General features: G+C 43.2%; 1 protein-coding gene across 1 annotated transcript; it reads right to left on the bottom strand.

Moving 5' to 3' along the window:
* Nucleotides 1-5,572: 5,572 nt before the first annotated feature.
* Nucleotides 5,573-25,114, bottom strand: Tars1 (threonyl-tRNA synthetase 1). Its single transcript, XM_052743117.1, has 19 exons — nucleotides 24,955-25,114; nucleotides 22,948-23,028; nucleotides 18,696-18,886; nucleotides 17,898-18,021; nucleotides 17,533-17,654; nucleotides 16,797-16,914; nucleotides 16,540-16,604; nucleotides 16,383-16,461; nucleotides 15,587-15,733; nucleotides 14,632-14,730; nucleotides 12,928-13,094; nucleotides 11,380-11,542; nucleotides 11,156-11,293; nucleotides 10,731-10,808; nucleotides 10,498-10,598; nucleotides 10,307-10,411; nucleotides 9,283-9,355; nucleotides 7,501-7,615; nucleotides 5,573-6,619 (listed from the first exon to the last, which is right to left on the bottom strand). The coding sequence occupies exons 1-19, from the start codon at nucleotides 25,006-25,008 to the stop codon at nucleotides 6,471-6,473; spliced, it is 2,169 nt and encodes a 722-aa protein (XP_052599077.1). The 5' UTR covers nucleotides 25,009-25,114; the 3' UTR covers nucleotides 5,573-6,470.
* Between the last annotated feature and the right edge of the window lie 986 nt (nucleotides 25,115-26,100).

Genomic DNA, 26,100 nt, shown 5'->3' with positions numbered 1-26,100 from the left:
GCTACTGTGAAGGCATTCTTTGAGGTCTCATATATGCTCAAGATACTACCCAGTGTCTCAGTTCACTTCCTGTTGCTTACAAGATGTATAACTCTCAGCTACTTCTCGAGCACCATGTCTGGCTGCATGCTGCCACATCCCACCATGATGATAATGGATTAAATGTCTGAAACTGTAAGCTACCCTATTAAATGTTTTCTTTTACAAGAGTTACTGTGGTCATGGTGTCTCTTCACAACCCTAATTAAGACGCTGAGGTGGGGAAAGTCAGGATTATGAGCTAACAGTCAGATTTCCTAAATGAACCAGAGACAGTTGTCAGGATAACTTGAGTTCCCATCACCTGAATTCTCCCCAGGAAGGATTACACATCAGTGGTTTCCTTTTGTTCCATCTCCTATGCTGGCCTCACAAGGAATGTAAATTCGAAATGAGTGATGTTTTCTGTTTCAGCTCTTGTCTGTCTACAGACTCAAGCTCTTCTCCTTGTTTTACTTACCATGTCATTCAGCCAATTCCAGACTGAAAGTTAAGCTAGAATCTTTAAACAAAATTATTGTGATATTCTTTTTGTCCTATGACAGGAGCAATATATACATTTCTGTCACCCAACAGGTTTGTTTCATGTCACAGTATTAGAAAAAAATCAAAATAATTTAATTGTTCTTTGATACCTTTTACTCTTGATTGGGAAAGTAGTTTTTGTTTGGGAAATGATCCATGACTAGCATTTGTGAGCATGAGGAACAAAGGCCACTCTGACAGGGATTTATCAGACCATCTCTCTTAGTTACTGCTCTATTGCTATGAAGAGACATCCTGACAAAGGAAACTCTTAGAAAGAATTTAATTGTGGGCTTGCTTACAGTGTTAAAGAGTTAGTCCATTATCATCGTGATGGGGCCATGGTGGGAGCAAAGGGAAGTGCTGGAACAGTAGCTGAGAGCTACATCCTGATTTGCAGGCAGAGAGAGCAACACCAGGCTTAGTGTGGGCTTCTGAAACCTCAAAGCCAACCCCCAGTGACACACTTCCTCCAACAAGGCCACACCTCCTAATCCTTCTCAAATAGTGGCACTCCTGATGACTAAGCATTCAAATATATGGGCCTATGGGGACCATTCTTGTTCAAACCACCACACCATCTAAGACAGTGCTTACAAAACTAAAAAGACATGAAGACTTTCTGAACTTGAATCCCACTTCTGAGAAACTGTTCTTTGTAAGTGAGGAGAGTTACACAGCAATGCATGTAGAAGATGTTTTTGAAGCATAGTTTGTATAGGAACGAAAACAAAATTGCAAAAACAAAACAAGCACACAAAACAGTGACAACTTGAAGTTCCTAATAGTTTCTGAATTAAACTGTGATAAAGCCATGGAACAGAATCTCATGCAGCTATTTTAAAAAACCCAGACCTGTCTACATCAACCAAGAGTTCTGCCCTCCTGCTAGCCTATTAGAACAGCAGTACCTGTAGTGATCCAGAGTTCAACTTTAGTCAATCATGTACAGTTTATAGGGACCCCGAAAACAATGGTTTTCAAAGTTCAGTTGGACACATAAACAGGCACTCCCCAGCTACTCGGGAGGGAGGCTGAGGCAGATCACAAGTTCAAGACCTGTGTGGGATATAGACTAAGTTCAAGGGAAGCCTCTGCAAATTAATGGGATTCTATCTCAAAGGAAAAAAATAAAAAGAGGACTGGGAAGTAGCTCACTGGTGTATATGTAGTATGCAAGATACCCTGGTTTCAACCCAATCCAGCCCCCAGAAGATTCGAGGAGGGTAGAAGAATTGCTAGGCTTTTTATTCCAGTGGAGAATGGAGACCTCTGAGCTTGTCATCATCTCAATGTGTAGGGTCCTACATTTTTGCAGCAACCTACACTGCAAGTGATCTGATGAACAGGATCCTGATAGCACACTATTAGCATTCCACAGACCTCCGCGAATATGCCTTTGCTGGACTGTTTACAAGTTGAATGATAAAGCATTCCTCTCCTTGGGATCCTTTCTCTTGACAGGCTTCACTGTTAACTGTTGCAGCTCCATATTTTCTTATAGCTTTGCTCCTGTGGACTGAGCACAGGGGTTTGTATATTCTGCAGAAGCATTTGCTTCTCTGCTCACAAACCAGACATCACTCTACTGTCTCTCTGGGCTCCTGACACTTCACTCTCCTTCATCCTGTCTGCATCAGAGGTGACAGGGACAGCCCCAATGCCCTGACTGGTCTCTTAGTTGACACTTACGTACTTTCCAATATTAGCTATTCCACTATTGGGATTCCACTAGAGGCTGCTGAAAACGACCAGGGAAAGCCCTGTTTCCAGTTATACATATGATTCGCCGATGCTGCCGGAGTCCATTACTCCTCTCCAGCGAGAGGACAATGTAGTTCAAGTTAGTTCAAGCTAACCTTAAGGTAATTGTAAACCGATTGCTCCAACCTGGTTTTGTGCCTGCCTCTATCGGGATTAAAGAGGGCAAGACTGCCCTCTGCTGTCTGAAGGCAAACTTTACATTTATTCTTATTTTTCATACCTATATATGCCCAGGATTCAAACTTCACCGGAGTAAACACTGGATATCAGTAGCCAGAGGACAGACTCGTTAAATAAGCTTAGTGTTGCTGTAGATACATAATGCACTTGGAGAAGTCGATGACTTCAAAAAATCATTTCTTGAGAAGCAAGCTTTACCAAAGCCTCAGGTAAACGACTTCCTGTTTCTATAACACACATACAGTCAGTCCATTGTGAATCTGATCTAAATTGCATCTTTTTTACTCAACTGCTCATCCTTTTGCTCAGTCTGGTCCTTCTGTTAACCCCGCCACTGCTTCCCTTCCACTGGTCCAGGCACCTCTCCTTTGGATACCTCTTCTATCAGTCCAGTCCTTCTGTTCTCCACAGCCCTTCCCTCAGGACTCTGCAGCCACCATGCTCCCACCACAGCCAATGCTCCCTTCTGCAAGCTATGCCCTGTGATTGCAAGTGTTTTGATTTTTTTTCTCTTGCCAGATGAGGAAGGATTACATCCAGTTCATTCACTGCTCAGACTAGATCTATCATTAGAGCCTGAGTTCTCAGTGCAACCAAGAGCCTTTTTTTTTTTTTTTTTTTTTTTTTTTTTTTGTGGTCTTTGGGAAACACACTGTGGTCTTGCGGAAGCTGAGTCAGCACTGTGGGGCACAGAATACAGACAACACAGGAGAAAAGACAATGGTACTTTCAGAGGTGACTGAGAAGTTGACATACAGGGATAACTACTGGAGCAGGAGCAGTTGAGAACAGCAATACTTTCTTACTTGAAACAAAACTCACAGGCTTGTCGTCACAGTTGAATACAAGATACAGTACGCACATCTCACAAGCAGCAAGAGGCTCAGAGAAACTGTATTTGCCCAAGGTTATTCAACCGCCCGCAAGTTGCAGTTAGAATATCAACCCAACTTTTTGACTCCACAGATCATACCTGTGAGTCCATATCAAAAGACCAGGAGTTTTAGAACAGTTATCTTTAGAAGGAGGAAGACATCATTCATGGAGGGATGGTAGTACCGTATGAGCTACATTTAAAGTAGCGTGAGTCAACAATCAGTTGACTGAGCACGTGGAGTGTGCAGGGGCAGCTGGAAATACTCCAAGGCCTGTGCTTTCCAGATGCCCAAACACAAGCCGAGAGAGACAGAGTTGAAGAAGGATGTCCTCCTTATTGAGGACCTTGAGCTACACCCGTGTGGACAAATTAGGAGCGGCTGGGAGTAGAAATCACCAACAGAAGTGGCTCCCGTTCTTCCTACTTCATAGAGTACTTTCTCACACAGGACTGGCCTCATAACTCCAGGACTGGAGACAAGGCTAGGTTTTTATCCAGTAGGTTAAGTGAATGCTGGGGGAAAGGCCTGTAAGTGATTGGCCGGCCATGGATATCATGAGAAGAGCCAGGGGCAGGAGATGCTCAGAGATGGAATTAAAAGACAAACTTCTGCGAGATCCAACAGCACATAAAAATAGGAGGATGTTCGATCCTGATAACTAAAAATGATCTCAAAAAGGGGATAGAGGAAGTGACTACCTTTGATAAAACTGAGTATGGAAGCTAGGGACCACTATCAGGGATCTGGCCACAGTAATTTAATCAAATGGTGATTCCTCTCATGCATTCTCTCTCTTCCCATCCAGAGTGAGATAGTCCAGACAAGTTCATCAGGTCCACCACTGATGATATTAAGAGGCTTGTTTTCAGGATCTCACTGCTGCCCACATGAGCCTCAAACTTGTGGGGTCCTCCTGCCCTATCCAATAACTGGGACTACACATGTGAACGTGCCACTGCACACAGCTGACTCCAGCCCCTCTATTTGGTCTACATTAATCTATACGTACTTTTCATTTTCACAGCTACTCTAGATCGCAAGGAGTTAGCCAGACTGCTTTCTGTGCAAAACGTAAGGCAGAAAGGACAGCAGGGAAAGGGGAAACTCCTTCCCTTTGCCAAGTCCCACATACCACACAGTAAACATGCAGACTTCACGCATCCAGTCTGCCAAGCTACGTAGATACTTGGTGGGCAAGTGGCCACAAGCAGTAACAAAATGGATGGAATGAGGCTAAGGAGTCACACGTGGTATTTAAATAAATACAAGTGTCCTTACTATATATTAGAATACTAGAAACTGATGGTTGCTTCTGGTTGATTTCAGGCCTATGAATAAGTATTTCAAGTAAATGGATTTAAAACCTGGGAATTCATTAGAAAGTCAATGTCATCCGTAGTTCCATTAGTATATGTGTATCCTCTTGACAGAGCTAAAACTGTACCAACAGAGCATATTTAGAGCACACAAAAATAAGAAAGAAAAATTTAAAAGGTCTCAACAGGGGCTTTTACTTTTACCTAATTGATCAGATCTATCTCCAGCGTGCTCCTTGGTACACCAGCTCCTTCAGTAAAATATAAGGTAAGGAGGTTGATTGTGCAAAAGCTGTCTTGGGCTGGAGAGATGGCTCAGCGGTTAAGAGCACTGCCTGCTCTTCAGGAGGTCCCGAGTTCAACTCCCAGCAACCATATGGTGGCTCACAACCATCTGTAATGATGGTATAAAGTTGTACATGCAGATACATGTACTCATACATAAATAATAAAATCTTTAAAAAAAAGAAGAAAAAAATGCAGTCTTGACATACCAGACTTGTAATTCAAAGTCACACATGAAAGTGAACCAGCAAATGCATTAAAAGATTCATAGAAACTAGAATTAGTAAAACTATTTGCCCAGCAGGCATTTACAACACACTGTACTCTGCAGGTGTGGCTCGGCGGAAGAGCACGCGGCTAGCCTGCTGCAGGCTGACGTCACCCTCAGTTCTGCACATCAACTTTAATAGTTAGATTGAACAAACACAAAGCAGAAAATGAATTAGACAATGATGACATCACAGAATACAAAATCTGTTTTAAAGTCTCATCAAGATACAGATAAATTAATTACAAGCCTACCAAAGCCTAACTCTTAAGGGCCTCGGGAGCGTGGCATTTGAAGTTTAAAAAACAAAACCAGGAAAACATCACTTCCTTTATTAGAGGATTAATCTATGTACAATAGCTTCTCTTTGATGTAATCATTGCCAACAAAATTGTTGGGTTACTATAGACTTGACAAGATGTTGATTTCTGAAAATGACTATAAAAGGGAAATAATATATAACCACATAAGAAATTCCTTTCTTATGTCATTCTCCATAAACGGTTTGCTGATAGAAAAATCTGAAAAGTATTCATCATAGTAGAAAACCCACTTAACAAAAAACAGTCTTCCATACACAGCTCTATCTTTGAAGACACATCCTTAAGAGTTCGTGCATTGTTGTGTTATTTCAAAGCTCTCTACCCAAAAAGAAATAAAAGTGTCATCTCAAAAAGAAATGTTTACCTTACCACTAACAAGCCAGCAGCAGGCTCCATCCCAGTTGGGAATCAGCTCATGCCATGACCTGCCCTCCCACACACCTGCACATCCATTTCCACCCTTCCTGCTGGACACCGAGGCACACAATCTGAGCCAGGTGCTTCTACAGAAACACTACAGAAACACAAGGACAGAGGTCTTGACATCTGTAAATTTTAATTTTTAACACCATGATTCAGTCCTGGTTTTTCTTTAAGCACTTTTTTAAAATTTTTATTTTTTAATTGATTGAATTCATATAAAATAACCCTGATACATTTAAACATCCCGTTTTTCCATTGCTGAGACATTTAGTGAATAAAATAATTTTAATGGTTCTTTTATTAACCCCCATCTAACACATTCTCTAAGGCTTGTCCAGATCAAAAACTGATTCATGCAGACTGCAGAACTACTCCACGTTCATCATAAACCCACGTTTCCCAGCAGACAAGGCCATGTGAAGGAGCACCGGTCTTCCTCCAGGCCGAGCCAGTGCTGGCCATGCTCCCGTCAAAACTCCTCCTCTGCCTGCTTGCTCCGGGTCTGCTTGAGCTGCCGCAACCGCTCCACGGTTTCCTCGACGGTTCGCTCCCCGTGGACCTTGTTGTCTCTGGTGCGGATGTTCACAGTACCACTGGCTTTCTCTTTTTCACCAACAACTAAAACATAAGACACATAGCTCTGTGAGACTTAAACTGGTAGACCTGGAAGGATTTGTCCTGAACAGCAGAACTCATCCTAAAGGATCCTAAACTTTCCTGTAACTCATGATACACTGAGATGGACAGGTGACCATGTATACACAGGCTTATGAAATGTTGCAGCTATTTTTAAAAAGGACCCCCTTTAAGTACCTAAAACTTTCATCCTGAATCACTTAATCCAGTGATTAATAAGAAATGATATAAAAGCAATTCCACAAAGGTAGACATTTTGTAAACAACTCTTTAGCAGTTTTTTCATGCCTACTGTCTTGTTATACAAAGAGAACACTGAGTATTTGGAATCATGCTTATAGAAGCCTAGCCCATGCAATCACTGGGTCCAATTCCCAGGACCACAAAAAAATAAAAACAAGAGAGGGAACTGTGTGGTATGAATGAGAACGGTCCCCATAGGCTCATTTGTTTGAATGCTCAGTCCTTAGTTAGTGGAACTGTTTGGGAAGGATTAGAAGGTGCGACCTTGTTGGAGGTGTGTCACTAGGAGTTGGCTTTGAGCTTTCAAAAGCCCACTCCAGTCTCTCTACTCTACCCTGGACTTGTGGGTCAGATACAAGCTCTCAGCTACTGCTCTTGCATCCTGCCTGCCTGACTGCTGTTCTCTGCCATGATGATCATGGACTTACCCTCTGAAACTATAAGCAAGCCCCCTAATTTAATGCTTTCTTTTCTAAGTTGCCCTAGTCATGGTGTCTCATCACAGTAATAAAACAGTAACCATGACAGGACCCAAGGTCATTCATAACCAAGATTCATGGAGCTTAAGTCTTAAGATTTCAGTGGCTTTTCCCATACGATTGGGAACCTTCACTTCTTACCCAGGATGAAGTTATACTGTGCTAACTGTGCATTTCTGATCTTCTTATTCAAGGTGCAGCCTGGATCCAGGTCAATATCCACCATGAATTTAGCATCATGGAATTGTTGCCGTACCTAGTAACAATTCAGAGTCAAAATGAGAAGAACATTTATTTTGTTACAGAATTTAACAAGTTTCATGAATTTAATTATGCAAGCATTAAAAATGAATTTCAATATAAATACTGAAGCTGATAACACAAAATTATGACTTGGGTTTACATTTTGAAAGTGAATGACCACACTTTTGGAGCTGTGGATGTAACATAGTCGTAGTGCTCAACATGCAAGAGCTTGATTCCCAGCACTTGAACAAAAAGGGACATTTGTCTCTTGTAAGATAAGTATTTTAGAAAATCCACAAAAATCAGCACTCAGAAAAATCAAATTAATCAGCTTTTTAAGGAAATAAAACATAAAGATCCCACTTATGATCACATCAAGTTCCTGATATGACTGCAAGGAAAGCAGCCGTGTATCAGCCTGCACACAACATCACCACGTACAATACAAGGAAAGCAGCCGTGTATCAGCCTGCACACAACATCACCACCTACAATACAAGGAAAACAGCTGTGTATCAGCCTGCACACAACATCACTACCTACAATACAAGGAAAACAGCCGTGTATCAGCCTGCACACAACATCACCACCTACAATACAAGGAAAACAGCCGTGTATCAGCCTGCACACAACATCACCACCTACAATACAAGGAAAACAGCTGTGTATCAGCATGCACACAACATCACCACGTACAATAGAAGGAAAACAGCTGTGTATCAGCCTGCACACAACATCACCACGTACAATACAAGGAAAACAGCCGTGTATCAGCCTGCACACAACATCACCACGTACAATACAAGGAAAACAGCTGTGTATCAGCCTGCACACAACATCACCACCTACAATACAAGGAAAACAGCCATGTATCAGCCTGCACACAACATCACTACCTACAATACAAGGAAAGCAGCATTTCTGAGACAGAGTCTCATTCTATAGTCCAGGCTGGCCTCAAACGCTGCTCTCCTCCTGCTTCACCCGCCCAACTACTGGGCTGCAGGTTGATCACCAACCACACCTGGGCTTCTTCACTCACTGACTGCTAAGCATGTCTAAGTCTTTAGTATGGGGCAATCAATCACTAAAGGAGAACAGATTGTCCTTTGAGGTGCAAAGCTCCCAGGACTGTTTACACATTTGCTAGAGGGGCAAGACACTGACCAGCCATGATAATAAGATGAAAAGAATTTCAAGCCACTGAAGAAATCTGCATTAACAAATGAATAAACCAGCAAATATCAGGCACTTCAATGGGATACATAACTCTAATGTAATGATACAGGTTAGGCTATATTTGCTAATTCATTTCTTCACAACACCAAACATTAAAACACATAAGTATGTCTGAAACACTAAGCGAATACATGTGGTCACAGAACCATTAAGAAAAATCTTGAAAGTGTAACGTTCAGGCCTATCAGACATAGAAAAGTTACACTCTTTGATGTAGTGAGAGCTTGATTTGATAAGCTTATATGGCTTAACAATCCAAAAGCTTAAAAGCACAGTTACCAGGGTGGGTGTGGTGGTACTCGCTGGCAATCCCAGCTACTCAAGGGACTTTAAGACAGGAAGCCGAGTCCAAGGCCATCGTGGACTACACAGTAAGATCCCATTGCAAAAGCTTAAAAACAAACTGAAGCTGAGAGCCAACTCCTGTTTAAGGGTTACCTTTTGGGCATATTCATCACATGTTGGTCCCACTGCAACTACCATCACCTGGCGAGGAGAGAGCCAGAAAGGCCTGCGGAAGAAATAACAACAGTGAGTGTGGGCTTGGGCACATTCGAGATGGAAAGACTGTGCTCATCTCCCAGTTCTGTACCGCACAGCTGAAAGCCACAGCGGCCGGAGAAGGCAATAAATTCCCCATTAGATGTGGGATTCTCCCAATGGATCCCGAGTTTGGGTGAAAAACTAGGCACACAAGAGAACGCGCACCAGGGTTCTATTGATTGTGGGAACTTGAACTGGACCAGGATTATTTCGTTGACAAGTAGGAAAAAAGGTCACATCTGAACCAGCCCGATCTAATTACTGGAATGACAGTAACCCATAACTTTAGAAAAGTTTTAACCCTATACAGTCCACATGGAAGACTCTGTCATGGATGCTGCTAACACTGGGCTCCTTCTAACTGGACTTCGGGTTTAGATAAAACCACTGAGAACCGTCAACTAAACTCAGCTTGTTTTGTTTATTTCTTTTTCAATTAAAAAACTGCTTCGCTTCTGAAATATGGCAAAATACTTGCTTATTCTGATCGGTAAAACTGAACAAGATTAATTCAAAAACCTATCCATTCACTCAGGCGAAAAAAATCACAAAGCCAGAAGCAATCAAAAACAAATTATGCATGGATTTTACTGAGGCTTCTGCAAGACCAGCCAGTGCTTTCAACTGCTGAGCCATCTCTCCAGCTCCTGATGTAATAGTCAAATAAATCAAGTTTTGAAATACAAAAGAATTATTCATAACAAGTATTTCGGGGTATGTGTGTGCTGAGGGGTAACGTGGATCCCACTCTGAACTACCACACTTCTAGCCCCAACAAGCACTATACGAAAACTGGGGCTAGAGTCTGGTTCCTCTCAGTGAGCTCTGAAGAAGGAAGTTCCTCCTTCCCCCCTTCACAAGCATGAGACGTTTCTTCTGGACAATTTCACGGGAAGGGAGAACAAGCAGAAGGACTTACCATTTGCCCCCGTAGTTTTCGGTAAGGATGGCAATCATTCTTTCCACAGACCCCAGGATGGCTCGGTGAACAATCACGGGTCTTTTCTTGTCATCGCCATCATGGCTACAGAAAAGAGGAAGTTGTTTTACCTTATTAGATATGTTGTCCTAGGTATGGCCGAAAGCTCAGAGCAGAGACCAGAAGCTCACCTTACGTAAGTAAGATTAAATCTGATGGGCAACTGGAAATCCAGCTGGATGGTTGCACACTGGTGGTAGCGGCCGATGGCATCTTTTATCTGTATGTCAATCTGAAAAGCAAACACTGAGTTACGATAAGATGCTCTTCATTTTCTTTGTTCCCAATTTAAAGGGATGTTTCTTTACCCACAACTAAAATTCTAAAAACCTAGAATATTACCGGAATATTCTAGGGGACTGACCTTTGGACCATAGAAAGCTCCATCGCCAAGATTCAGTTCCCACTTCTCACCAAACTCATTCAAACTGTTTTCAAGTTGCTACAGACAAAGCAGAAACGATGTGAAATTTTATTCACCTGCCACGTCCCTCCTTTCCAGATAATTTAGATGTGCAAGTCTCCTTGGTGTTTTCTCAAGTCCTACTGTTTGCTGTGTAACTGTGTCTACCTAAGAGCATAAAGCTACAGCTTAGTAACAGAGAGTATGAAAACATCCAGGCCTCTTGAAAGCACTTAAGACCATACAGAAAAAAATGAGCCCACTTGCACACCAGAAACAATGTCGTCTTTCTTTGCCTGGATCCACTCAAGAAGACTTCCTAGAACTGTGTAAGTTCTCGAAAACACTAAAAAAAAAAAAAAAAAAAAAAAAAAAAAATCACTTACTTTCTCGGCTTGGTTCCATATTTCAACATCTCCAAGGAATTTTTCTGGGCGAGTAGAAAGATTCAATTTAAATGAAAATCCAAAGACATTATATACTGTGCGAAGAAAATCCAAACAACCTTTGATTTCATCCTCGATCTTAAGAAAGAAAAAAAAAGTGGTTATTTTTCACACCTTTAAACACTTCTGTCAGAGGATTTTGCTCCATAGGGCATTCACTATACCTGCTCCATGGCACAAAAAATGTGTGCATCATCCTGCTGGAATCTTCGGACCCGCGTGAGTCCTGTAAGAGCCCCCGAGAGCTCATTCCTATGAAGCACACCAAAATCGGCCAACCGCAGAGGCAGCTCTCGCCAGGACCGTGGCCGATGATCGAACATGAGGCTGAAGGAGAAAGCAAAGCAAAGCCCATGGAAATTTAACAGCACAGGGGTGAAGGATGCCATGCCGGAGCAGAGCGCTTGCTTGCTCAGTACTTGTGAGGCCTCGGGTGAATCACAAGTAACAACAAAAAGAGTAATTCTAAAAATTCACAAGGAAAAAACTCTTCCTCAGATATTACTTAGTAACATTAAAGGCTGACCAAAAGCCACTAGTTTGCCACAAGCAACACTTTTTCAAGCCCCAAGCTTCACACAGCAATGGAAGCACTTGCATGAATATAATGATAAGTAAGTTACAATGCAATTAACTGTGGCTAAGAGCGAATAAAGCAATGTATCCCCAAGGTTTTAAGCCAAATCCTTGTGCTCAGCACTTCCATTAATATGAAGACTATATTCAGTTAATATGAAGATGAAGGAAAGGCTCATAATGAAGAAATATTTTCAGCTGTACATAAATTACTTCTAACAGTGGAAACTGGTATCAGCCTTGCTCTAGTGAGGCCCAAAGCGCTTCAAAAACTTAATGCTGTGAAAATTGAACTGGGCTGTTCCCCTGATCTCTACGACCCAGTTTCTTAAAGGGGTTTCCCCTCTCAGCACCTCTGCCTGAATCACCTGCCTCTGCAGCTGCACACATGAACAAGCTATATCCACGTCACTCTCAGGCCTCTCAGAAGTCACTTTTCATCTACCTTTCATAATTTGAGGCAGAGACACAGGAAAGGACTTCCCAAGGATTTTAACTCATCAGCAACGGGTTCTGCTAAAACACATTTCTTCCCAAAGAAGGAAGGAAGGGTAGGAATATTGGTCTTTTGCTCTGCCCCACATTTAAGCCCCTTTTCAGTATCCTCTGCCTGTTTGCAGCTCTCACCCCAGGACCACTCCTGAATGTCTATAAAGGTGGAATCTAATCAGAGCGCTGTGATGCTGCTCACAATGTTGCATTTCAGTCTTATTGCGCTCACTAAGTTTCTTGTTGTTATTGGCTTTCCGCTCTCCTGGCATAGGTACTCTATGACCCGTATGCTCCCCCGGTTCCCTTCAGACCCCCTCCTTCTCAGTCTCCTTTCTCCACTGATAGCTCTCTCAAAGGAGCAAAAGGAATCTAGAACCATTTAGAGCACAAGAAAATCTTTAACAGCAATGCAAAGCTGCAGGGCTGGAGAGAAGGTCCGAGGGTTAAGAGCCTTGCTACTCTTCCAGAGGACCCAGATTCAGTGCCCAGCACCCATATGGGGCAGCTCATAACACGTAACTCCAGCAACTCCAACAGCCTCATCTGAACTCTGCAGGAACCCACAGACATGTGGCACATACTCCACACAGACACATACAGGTAAGTTTAATAAAAAGGAAGAAAAACACAAAGCTGCTTGCTACCAGTGTCCTGGGCAGTTCATGGGCTTCAGGGCGAACTGCTCCTTCTCCACCTCAAAGGAGAACATGTTCTCACTGTAGTGCTGCCAGTGGCCAGAGGTCATCCAGAGCCGGCTGTTGAAGATGTTTGGAGTGACGACCTCCTGGAATCCTCTTTTCCTGTACTCACTCTGTTAGAGGAGAACACACATACAGGGAAGTCAACGCTCACCTTTGTGGAGGGAGAAATAATTACAGAGCAATTTAACACTGCTGAGTGAAGTCACAGGCACATAGACCACGACTCAGAAATGCCGTCTGCAGGTGGTGCACCAACTCACAGAAACAAGACCATACATGTGAAGTGAGGCACACACATCACAAAATAAGTTAAAGACACATGTACATGGAGATGTAAAGCACAGGGTAAAGGAGCCATACCAACCACACAACAGTTTCAAAGGGGTCTTTCTTAAAAAACAGTATGTACTCCTTTTCTTCTTTTTATAAAAACTGTGGACAAACATAGCCCAATGCAAATACGTTAAATCTTGTGTCAAGTAACCCTAACTGTGCTCTTTAAATACAGGCTTGAAGTAGTTTGTAATTTGAAAAGAAAACACAAACGGTTAAGAGACACAGCACATTCCCGGGTGAAAGGCCTCCGACCCTTCAGGCTCAGCAGCTCCTCTCTCTACGTGTCTGCGTGCTCTCATGAACAAAGTCACACATCAGAATGACTCTAAATACTTTAGGAGACCTTTCACATTTCAAAAACTGTACTCATGTGCATGAGTCTGTGTGTCTACGTGTGCTGTGGGATGTTCTCTGTATGTCAAGTGTGTTGCTGATTGGTCAATAAATAAATCACTGATTGGCCAGTGGCCAGGCAGGAAGTATAGGCGGGACTAGGAGGAGAATAAAGCTGGGAAGTGGAAGGCTGAGTCAGAGAGACACTGCCAGCCGCCACGATGAGAAACAGCATGTGAAGATGCCGGTAAGCCACGAGCCACGTGGCAAGGTATAGATTAATAGAAATGGATTAATTTAAGCTGTAAGAACAGTTAGCAAGAAGCCTGCCACGGCCATACAGTTTGTAACCAATATAAGTCTCTGTGTTTACTTGGTTGGGTCTGAGCTGCTGTGGGACTGGCAGGTGACAGAGATTTGTCCTGACTGTGGGCCAGGCAGGAAAACTCTAGCTACATATGTGGATGCGTGCCACCTGAGCGTGGGTACCCACGGGGACCAGAAGATAGCAGGAGATCTTCCGGAGCTGGAGCTGTACATGATTGTGAGCTGTATGACTGGAAGCTGCGATCAAAGCTCAGGTCTTCTGGTAGAACAGTCACTACTCGAAACCACTGAGCCACCTCTCCAGACCCAACTTTTTCAAAACTTATTTTTTTTGTGTGTGTATGCAGGTGTATTTATGGAGTGAATGCTATGTGCCTGCAGGGGCCTGCAGAGGCCAGTAGAGGGCGACAGATCCTTCGGAGCGTGAGTGAGGCACTTGAGGTGGGTGCTGGGGAACTGAACCTGGGCCCTCTAGAAGAGCAGCAGTCACCCTGAACCACTAAACACCTTTGAAGTCGCAAACTTCAACTTAGAAAAAAATGGTATTTCTTTTCCCCTCCAATACAGATTTATCTTTCTTTTAGCAGACCCTCGCTGATAAAATTATCTTATGTCCTAACTCTTTAGAAGACCGTAACAAATAAAGCTTACCCTGATAAACTCCATAAGGGTATTATAAATGTAGGCTCCTTTGGGCAGGAAAAAGCAACTTCCAGGGCTGAGTTCATGGAAGAAATATAGCTCTTGGTCCTGGATAAAAGAGCAAAAGATTGTTTCTAAATGTGTAAATGATTGGTGTTCCTCAGTTCAGAATTCTGCCACTGTGCTCCAAACTTCAACTGTGCCAACATTACAGAAAACATGCTACTGTTTCTTGGGTACGATTTAGTGGTACAGTCCAGCCAGGGTGAGGAAACAGTGGCATGGGAAGAAGTCCCCTGGAAAGATCTGGGTTTTGTCATTTGCTGTTTTACAATTTGCTTGTACATGAACGTCAAGAAGGAGAAAAGAAAAACACCCTGATAATGAAAGACAGGGGCGTGGCTACAAGCCCTTGGGGAGGGACCTGCCAATCCCTGTTACCTTCCTCATTGCGGTAATTTATTTCTAGCAGTCAGAGCGGTAGGTAGGGCAGATGTAGCAGCCAAGGCCCTCCAGCAGCAAACTTCATTTTATAGAGGAAGAAAGTTTAAAAAAAATCAAAAGTAACTCCGGCTAGAGGAAGTCAGAGGCAGCTAGAGAGAAAAGAAAGAGACAGCACAGACTCCACCGGGGACCTGCTATCTCCGCTGGAGAAACGGAAGACTGATAGCTCAGACTGAGACTTTAGAGAGTCACGAGGAGGCAATGAGAGGGATTTCCAAAGTCCGTTCTGTCAGCTCTGACACGGAGCTCACACGAGGCTGTGGGTCACCGGCACTGTTCTCGGGAACGGTGACTGAGATGGACTCGGAATGTTTCAGGATAATGTGGACATGACTGGCTCCCAGACCAGGGAACCTGAAATCTAAGCCCCTCTTCAAAACGAAACTTCGCACTGAACAGGCTCAACTCACGTGAACTGGAGGAAAACTCAAACAAGACACACCACTGTTCCTTAACGTACCCTCCCAATTTTCCTATGATCTCGGTTTTTGGCTTCCTCTTGGAACTTCTCCCACTCTTTCAGCAGTTTGGGGTCGGGGAATGAAATGCCGTAAATCCTCTGGAGGGTTTCCATGTCTGCCTTGCCTTCCCAGTATGTGGAGGAATTCTAAAAGCAAGGACCAACAACGACCCATTTAAATTTGTAAACATTTCACATTAATAGTGTATTATTTCTCACAATCACCTTCTTTGACAAGGAAACTACATACAACACTCAGTCCTAGTAAATGTCTCCCATTGTTTTGAGGTCTACTCCAAGTGGGTAGACTCACTCCACAGCACAGAATTTTCTGCGTGCTTTTCTCAGGGCTCTTTCCCCAGATCACAATCCCATGAACTATAGGACTCCTCTCACAAAATCATATGAAAATGGAAAGGAACCCAAGCAAACAAGGAAAGGCACCTGGAATCAATTCAGAGAACTCGCTCCTAATTCCAGCATTTCTAAGGTAGTATAAAACAGACAGGATTAGTCGTATGAAAAAGAGCAACTTGAGTAATCATTAGCCAAACTCCAACACCGAGCCTCAAAACTTTTGAAGCCACAATGGCCTGTGACTGCCAGCTTCTGTGACTCCTCCCAACCCGTCCCCATATGGTAGCTCTGGTAATGAGTCCTGGAGCACAGAAGACACATACACAGCTTTAAAAACAAAAACTGTGATCCTCTGTGTACTGACAAGAAACAAAACGTTAGAAAGGAGAAAGCAATGGAACCTGAGGCGTAAGTACTCTAGACAATTCACATGCCTTACCTTGTGGATTTTTAAAGTCTTAATCTTGCCAGTGTGTCTGACATGAGGACCGCGGCAGAGGTCTATCAAAGGGCCACATCTAAAGACAAAATAAAAGGAATTTTAGCAAAGGCAGACTACTGTACCAGCTGCGTTCAACAGCATTCACTATGCTCACCTATAGACAGTCGTGGTCGGAGTGTTTACTTTTTCATTCAGTATCCGGCACTTGAACTTGTTGTACTGAAAATGAGAAATAAGACATCACAACGGCCTCTCGTGTTTATCTCTAAACATGCAGCTGGAATGTGAGTCAAAGCACAAGCTTTAGAGCACGCCTGGGTTTCATGTCTGAAGCGACTTCAGGTTTTCTAGAGAAAATGTCGATGCACTACTTCAAGGACTGGCTAATAAAATCAAAGTGGCTCAGATTACCTTAAACATTTCTAGTAACGTTTCCTTTTTCACTTCCAATCTTTCAAAAGGTTGTTTCTCTTTAATGATCTTCTTACACAAAGTTTCCAGGGAAGAGAAATCATTGCTGGACACACCCCTGAAGGAGGAAAAAAAGCAGTCTATCCATATTCCATTTGAATCAATGCAGGGACTTTTTTCTCTACGACTTTAAAATAGAGACTTGCATCATATATTAGAATTTAATATTAGATTTTCCATAAATTACACTTATAGTTTCATGGGCTTCTACTTCCGCCATTGTGGAGAACTTTCTCTCAAGTGACACCCCACCAAGCTCCATCATAACGTAAAGGAAGCCAGGTGGTAGTGGTGCACGTCTTTAATCCCAGCACGTGGGAGGCAGAGGCAGGCGGATCTCTGTGAGTTCGAGGCCAGCCTGGGCTACAGAGTGAGTTCCAGGACAACCAGGACTGTTAACACAGAGAAACTCTGTCTCAAAAAACCAAAATAAATAAATAAAACATAAAGGAAAAGGAGAGCCTGTTTGATTTCCCAGCATGCCTCTGGCACAATTCCACCAATCCCAGAGATTTCACTACATGCAACTACCAATACTTCAACTTTTGTCAATAACTGTAAGTAGCAGCTTTATACTGTGAGCTGTAGATCCATCTCCTTCATTGACAATTCTTTAAATGTTACACACAGACTCAGGGCCACTCAGATTTTCCCTTCATTCAGTGTCTTAACTTACCCTTCTTCGAGGTACATATCATAATAGAACCCATTTTCTATTGGTGGGCCGTAACATAAACATCCACCATAGACTCTTTCCATGGCCTCACCCATTATGTGGGCACTGGAGTGCCAATATACCTGAAAATGTAAAGAAAAAAATAACATGGCTTTACTTTTGGTAGATGCAATGCTTTCAAAATTTACAACCAAGGCCCCAAAGGAATAAATAGTGAGAGACGTCCATAAACGACTGTGACCTCCAGGTTAAACCTGAAAACCACTGAGCCACAGAACAACACAGTGAAAGGAAATAACTTGTTTGGCCTATGCAGCTTAGGGTCATCTTTACTGTATTCTAATAAACACCAGATAGAAACTTACCGCCTGTGCCTCCTCATCCTCAAACTTGAGAAGCTGCAAAGTGCAGTCTGTCTCCAGCGGGCGGTCCAGGTCCCAGACCGCTTCGTTCACTTTAGCGATAACAGTGTTGTCAGCCAGGCCTTGACTTAAAATCCAAAGGAAACAAGGTGGTTATCTGGCAAGATCTGATGAAGGCTAGTTATTAAAAACCACTGTTTTTAGGAGGAAATGAAACAATGATGTAAAAAGAGGCGTCCACGTTTAGCACCTGCTTCTCAAGTGTATCCAGGTGATGTAGGCATTAAAATACAACACAGTGCCTCCAAGCCATGGCTTTTCCTCTGTCACAAAGTATGCGAAAAATACTCAGTTATTTATAATTTCTCCCAATCTAATAAGCTTTAAGAATATATACAGTTCTTTGTGGGATTTATAAACACAGAACATACTTTTTCATACATAATATGTCAGTTTTTTTTTAATTTTCCCTGTGAGGTGACCTACCTTCATAAATAAACTCAAAACTGAGACACTTAAGTAAAAGTCAGTGAACCCTGTCCTGCCTCTGCAGCTCTGTGATCCTAACAGAATGACTAATAAGCTACTTATTAAGAGAAAATGAAGGTACGAGCCTTCAGCAATTAACACTGAGTCTGGACTATAAAGCCACATCAACTTGATTTTCAAAGATCTCAACTAAGTAAACTAAACATCTTTAGCAGAAGCCTAAGAATATTATCAGGATATACCCAGCAAGACAATAAATGAACATTTGGTTACATTCTAAACCATAAAAGGTCAAAGGAGGTGTGTGCATACCTGATTTCACATGCAATCTGATACGGTGTGGTTTTCCAGGACTCTGCATCCATCTGTTTGCCATCGGGCAGAGTGACTTTAATTGGCTTGCTATCTTTTGCTGCCTTTTCAGCTAGGATAGAATCATGCTCTGCTTTTAGCTTATTATACATATCAAGGCGTGTGTTAATATATTCAGGCCAAGGATTCAACTGTAAAGGAACAAACGAAGTAGTAAGTAATCAGTAACACTTGCTTTAGGAAACAATAATAATATAATAACATATAATGATATATAACACAAAAATCCATGATGACAAATCCAGAGTGGTGGCCAGGTGGTGGTGGCACATGCCTTTAATCCCAGCACTCAGGAGGCAGAGCCAGGCCAATCTCTGTGAGTTCGAGGCCAGCCTGGGCTACAGAGTGAGTTCCAGGACAGGCACCAAAACTACACAGAGACACCCTGTCTTGAAAAAAAATCTATTGGCTCATAGATCACAATAATCACTGACATTAATCTAGTCTTAAGTAAGAATAGATGAAGAAAATGGGTGACTGTGATTTTTATTCAAAAATTTTTTAAAGCATAAAAATAAGCAGCTGAGTTGCCAACATCTTGAATTGATAACCAATTACCATTTTGTAATTTACAGTTTGTTCCAGTAACTATTTTCGTCGTAGGATGCCTTCCTAAGGTCTTCCTTCTTTGCTTCGTGAGACAGGGTCTCAAGGATAACCTTGAACTCACCATCTTCCTAACACCGAGAGGGCTAGGATTAAACATATGTGCCTGGCTTGTGTGTTCCTCGGAAGTGAAACCAAGGTTTCTCGCATGCTCAACAAGTTCTCTACTGAAAGAGCTGCATGCCTGGCATGGTCAGCCTCAAGATCAGTTCTAACTAAACGATCATAAATTCAGCTATGAGCAACACTGCATGGAGAGAAACAATAATGTACCATATGGTTAGAAGCTTAATCAGGGGCACTCTGTGCAGCTGGTTGGCTTTAAGGCCGACTCATAGCCAACCAAAACTATTTGACTTAGAGGATCCTACTAAAGAAAATATTCCTCCAATTCAAAGATGCCATGATCATCTTTCTCAGATTATTTAAATAAAATAGTACACATTACTACTGCCTATATACTCAATACAATTAGCCAGAATATTTTATATAAAACACCACTGAAGTTCCCAAAAAGTTTGACAAAGAAAAAGTGATAGGAGAATGTCTTTCTGTACGCTGCGGATATGTGTTGCTCTTATGGTTGATAAATAAAGCCATTTAGCCTATGGCAAGGCAGCTTAGAGGCAGGCGGGAAATTCAAAGAGGGAGACAGGAAGAAAGCGAGGGAGACATCAGCCCGCCGTCCAGACAGCAGCATGTAATGGCACACAGGTAAAGCCACAGAAAATGTGGCAACATATAGATTAACAGAAATGGGCTGAGTTTAAGTGTAAGAGCTAGTCAATGGAAAGCCTGAGGTAATGGTCAAACAGTTTTAATTAATATAAGCCTCTGTGTGTTTACTTGGGGGACGTGAGTGGGAGCGATTTGTCCCTACTGCTGGCAGGCCAGGGCACAAGAAATCTTCCAGCTACAAAAAAAGGTTACAAATTTATATGTGTGTGTGTGTGTGTGTGTGTGTGTGTGTGTGTGTGTGTGTGTGTGTGTGTGTATAAAAGAATCTGACTTCTATTTCTCAAGCAAGTAATGAATCTGATAATTCCATCTCCAAATGACAGCATCTCCCACCCCCACCACCTCCTTGGAGAGCTCAAATTCACTATGGAGCCTACTCCAGCCTTGAACTCATGATCCTCCTGCCTCAGCCTCCCAAGGTTGGGATTACAGGTTCAAAGCACTGTGCTCTGTTGATGATTGTTTTTTTACTCTTAGCTCTTTGGGGTCTGCCACCCAGCTCCCAATTAAATCACACACAGAGGCTTAATCTTAATTATAAATGCCCAGCCTTAGCTTGGCTTGTTTCTTACCAGCTTTTCTTAACTTAAATTGTTCCATCTACCTTTTGCCTCTGGGCTTTTTTACCTTTCTCTTACTTCTGTAAATCTTACTTTCACTCTTATTCTGTGGCTGGCTGTGTGGCTGTGTGGCTGTGTGGCTGTGTGGCTGTGTGGCTGGGTGGCTAGCCCCTTCTTTTCTCGCTCCTTCTCTCTCACTCATTTTTCCTTGGTCCCAGATTTCTCCTTCTATTTCTCTCTGCCTGCCAGCCCCGCCTATCCTTTTTCCTGCCTTGCTATTGGTTGTTCAGCTCTTTATTAGACCAATCAGGTATTTTAGACAGGCACAGTAACACAGCTTCACAGAGTTAAACAAATGCAACACAGAGTTAAACAAATGCAACATAAAAGAATGCAACACATCTTCGCATCATTAAACAAATGTTCCAGAACATAAACAAATGTAACACATCTTAAAATAGTATTCCACAACAGTGCTCTGGTAGCAGCATGGTCATTAACAGCAATAAAGAAGTGGCTTGCTTTTACTATGACTTTCTACTTGTGTACATATACAGAAATTGTCAGCTATTACCAGGCCTGATGACACACGCCTACAATTTCACCAGATTATCACAGGACTCCACAACTACTAATAAAGAACCACTGAACTAACAATGGTCATAGTCCATCACTGTACAAAGACAACCCCAACCTCAGCCTATCCAATATGTGCCTGATGATCTTTTCCCACCAACCCTCCATGTCTTATTACAGTCTATTTCCATATCTATTAGGCATTTTATAAACAAAATAACTTAAACTTTCTCAATATTTATTAAGTGAGTAATGTGCTCCATGCCAGACTCTGGAAATGCAGATGGGTAAAACCTGCATATGTCTCTAGAAGGTCACCATGACGAGTTTGCAAGTGATGGGAGCACAGAGAAGGCAAGGTCTTGGACACATCACTGTCCACTCTTTATTTTGAAAGATAATTTAAAACACATAATAATCACATATCCACATAAAACTCTCAGAAGAGTCACTGGACTGCCTGTTTCCTATTAACAGGCCATGTTTCAATCTGTAATGGGAGAATACACACAATCCCAGCCCAAGTATAACAAGGAAATTAAGATACATGCATATTACTCTTTACTTGCAAATCTTAAGACTCACTATCAACAATTTTACACAATGACACTGGTGCAAAATGAACAGGGATTGGCTGAACACAGGCAACACCATCCTGTATCACCTGTAAAGCCACTTTGTAAACCAAAATGGTTCTAAGCTTCGCAAGTCAGTATCATACAAACAGGGTGTGTGTTTTGTTTTTCTAAGACAGGGTCTCACAATGCATCCTAGGTTGATCTCGAACTCAGCATTCTCTTCCTCTAGCTCCGAAACGCCAGGACTAATGAAGGGACTACATCAATCAGTACTCCAGCTATATAACCTGCTCTTTAAAGTCCATTTATTGAGTTACTTTAAAAAAGCTTAGTCTTTTGTGCTCCTACATCCCAGCAGCTTCCCAAGGTCCCCAATAAAACTGCAATGACTAAATGCAAAAAGCAAAGCACAGTTTACAGCAGTTCAAACTCAAAACCAGCAGAACAACATGCGGAACCGCCTCCTCAAGTACCAGGAACCAAGTGCATTCTGGGATGGCTCTGAACTGCCAGTTCTGTGTCACTGAGCCCAGGAACTGAAGAGTTTTCTGGATATAAATAAACCAGACCCCAGGAACAGATCCAAGCAATAAGCAAGGAATCAAGGGACTGGATTCTGTTTGGGTCTTTATGTACTTGTAGGAGCCCAACACTGAGCCCCGACCCCTTAACACCTCACTTAAACAGAAAGTCAGCATCCAGTCTTGGCAGCCAGTGACAACTGCAGCCCTTCCTCTACACTTTTCATCTCTCGTGTTTCTGTACAAATCCACTGTGAGGTCATCTGACAATAATACACGTGTCCCTTTGCACTGTCAAGTACCTGCAAATCCTTTGTCCCTCTAGGGCTCTTTTCTAACCTCTTCTCCTTAAGTTCTCCTCACCCTAGTCCTAACTTACCGCCTTCAGTGACCATCAGAATCCTTACACAGGGGCCAGCAAGCCTAATCCCTGAGCTCCATCCCCAGTGGAGAAGGAATACCTGCAAGCCGTCCTCTGGCTTCCACATGTGTGACACGCTATGGATACACATGCATTCGCACACACACTCCTTAGGTAGGGCAAGTCTGGGACAGTCCCCCGTTCCCCGCCAGCCTTCGAAACCCAAGCCTCTATGGCGGTAGCCTGTCTTACCTCCGCTCGACCTCCATCTCCACCTCCATCTTTGCTCTTCTTCTTGCCTCCTTCCTTTCGCTTCTCCTCACTGGCATCCACCTAAAGAAGCAAAACAGAAGAAGAGAAGTGATCACAGTTCAGCCTGAGTGGACATCGTCCCCAAAACTGCAGCTGAGAAAGCTAGCATCTAAAAAAAAAAAAAAAATTTAAAAAGGACAATCTTATTTTGAAAGATTGGAAATTCCATCACTGGTAAAGACAAGTTAGACAACTTACAATAAAAACAAGCCCTGAAAAGGTAGGTCATTTATTAACGTACACTTCCTCAAAGTTTCTCTAACTTTCCCTTCCGACTTGGACCTCTACTAAATACAAAGCAACAAGAAATTATGCAACTTATCCAATAAGTTATTGGGGGGTGGGGGGTATTATCTTCCTACCTACCTATCCAACCAGCTAGTTATATCCAGAGAGACTAAGTGGACTGTGTGATCACACACTTACCACTTCAGCTCTTCTAGGGTCAGTTTTCCCTCTTGAGAACTGGGTGTAATTATGTTCTTCACAACAGTCTTGTTACGAAGACTAAATGTGAAAGGAATAAAAGGTTTTGGCCTGTGGGGCTGGGGATGTAGCTCAGTGACAAGAAAACGTTTGGGTTAGATCTGTATCCCACCAAGAAAGCTTTCAAAAATTTAAGGTACCTGATTATTACGGAGGCAATAATATCACATTTTACATTTCAACTCACTTTATTCACAAAATCTCTATCTAATGTTTTATTACAAGCCTGTTCCAGGGGTGATTATCTTGGCTAACTTCTAGACTTATGTAAATCTTAAGAACCCAGGGAGGCTCTGAAGTAACAGGGGTGAGTTTAAAAGTAGGATTAAAGGACAGTCCGGAAGAAACCGAAGGGGTAACCAAGTTGTAAATGGTAAAACATCATTTTTTTTTTAAAGGAAACAATATGGAAACAGAAACAAAATCTATGTGCAGTCGTCACTCATCACCTTAAATTTGTCGTTTAGAATGTATACATAAGCATTTGAGTGATCTGTCCTATCGGGATGGAAACGCCTCTTGCTGAAGACCTTAGCGATGCTCGATGCTCGATGCTCGCCTGGACTATTGGAACAGCAGCCTCTGCCATACGGCCTCACCTGTCCTTAAACTTCAATGCCAGGTGAGTTTCGACAGTACAATATCCGCTTAAAACCCTGCATGCAGAGAACACTTCTATCTTTCCTGTTTCTCTCCTGCCTCTTCCAATACAGCTGAGGCACAATTCATCCTCTGTACCTGGACAGCCCTGCCCTGCCTGCTTTACCTGACCTCATTTTTCCACATCTAATAAAACAGTCTGACTGTGCCAAGTTCGATGCTTCCTCTTACAACTCTACTGAGCTGATCACACAGAATTTCGATTTTCCAGTCTTGTACTCTAGGCTCTTGCCCCCCACCCCCAAGTCAGGAATCAATCTTACTCGTACTGCCACCTACGCTGTCCGGCTAAGTGCCAGGACAAATAAATACACAGAACGTTGGTTGGCTTTAAGGGGGGGCGTGTGTGAAGTTATCTAGGACGTTTCCAGCACCCCGCCTAATTCCCAAGCAGTCTGTCAAATGGAGCCATCTAGCCTTCACCATTTACTTATCGTAAAGCACCCAATCTTGGGCACACTGGATCTGATCTCTGGGACGGGCTTTTCCTTCCTAAACCAGAGCTCTTTGCTCTGCCAAGGTTTAGGATCTAAAAAGTTCTGCAATGTTCTTCCCGTCTGTTTTAGGGATACAAATACAAGTGTTAAGAGTCCAAGTCCCTCATGGTTATTATCTAGCTCTGAGCAAGCCACTCCGTCTCAGGTCACAGATCTCTGGGATGGGTCTGAACCGCGGACCACTCCTGCCTGCGGGGGCTCCTGTACTATCCGGGCTCCCCACTACCGCCAGGTCCCCGCTACTTTCTGCTCCCGCCGAGCAACGTCGGCTCCCAGGACACGTCCAGCCGCCGCGCCTGCTCACCGGCTTCTCGCCGTCCATCTTCCCCGAAGGGCTGCTGGCCTTCTCCTCCGACATGGAAGGACGGCTGAGAGACAAAACCCGAGAGCGCCACGGGAGAGAAGACCCTAAGCCCGCCGAGAGGACCGGCAATTCTGCACTGCGCGTGCGCCACGTGGACTATCCGGAACCAGCTGATGCAATGGAGCGCCAGGCCCCGCCCAGCTACGGTGGACCCGCGGCCAATGGGCTACGCAGAGAGGCGGGCCCTCCCTTTTCTCAGCCAATAGAACAAGTTGGAGGAGCGACGAGCCTTTCTAGGAAATCCGATTACTAAAGTCTAGACTATGAAGTGAAGCGCGCAAGCGCTCTCTTGCTCATCTGACTTTCTGTCACTTCTTGGGGCCTTATTGGCCACCGTAGTGCACCCGAGCGGCTTGGGCTGAGTTTCCCGGAAGTAGTGGGGAACCTGGCTACGGTTTCTGGCTCTTTGGCTGATTTCAGATGCATTCTACCCTAGCCTGATGGGTGTGACTGTGACTGAAGCGGTGGCTCAAGCCCTCCTCATGGGCACGGGACCGATTTGGTTTCAGGGACAAGCGCCATTCCTCAATGATTCCTCAGTGCATCGCGGAGCTTTTGCATAGAAGGCACACAAAAAGTTAACTTTTTATTTCAGGAAATAACTTCTGTCTCCACACGAAAGTCATTTGTATCCCGGGGATTGGAGATTAGCTTCCTCTCATTTAAGCATCTGTGCTCTAGTTGAACTTCTTATCCTAATAGCAGCCTCCACTTGGTTAGTGGTTGCCAGGAATATCCTCGAACGTGTAATATAGACCTGACTGATCTGGGAGCCTTCTGCCATAGCCACCCAAATTCTGAGATGAAAGGTGTTTGCCACCATGTCCGCCCTAAACCATCACTACCTAACCCCCTACTTGAGACAGTGTCTCTCTATGTACCCTGGTTGTTCTGGCTATGTAGACCAGGCTGGCCTCAGACTCACAGAGATCCACTTGCCTATGTCAAATACGTCCTGAATAACTTCAATAAGTAGCTTCTCATTTCCAAAAAGCTTATTATCCTCCAGCGTTCGTTGTAAATTTGTAAAACTCTGCATTTGTCCCTCTCCTCTCATTTGTCTGCAAGCTACCTTTGCCATTTCTG

The sequence above is a fragment of the Peromyscus californicus genome, unplaced genomic scaffold, assembly GCF_007827085.1.
Source record: "Peromyscus californicus insignis strain IS unplaced genomic scaffold, ASM782708v3 Scaffold_18__1_contigs__length_77618521, whole genome shotgun sequence".
In the NCBI taxonomy this organism is placed as follows: Eukaryota; Metazoa; Chordata; class Mammalia; order Rodentia; family Cricetidae; genus Peromyscus; species Peromyscus californicus.
The sequence above is the reverse complement of the archived record's forward strand: the minus strand, read 5'-3'. Positions and strand labels throughout refer to the sequence as shown.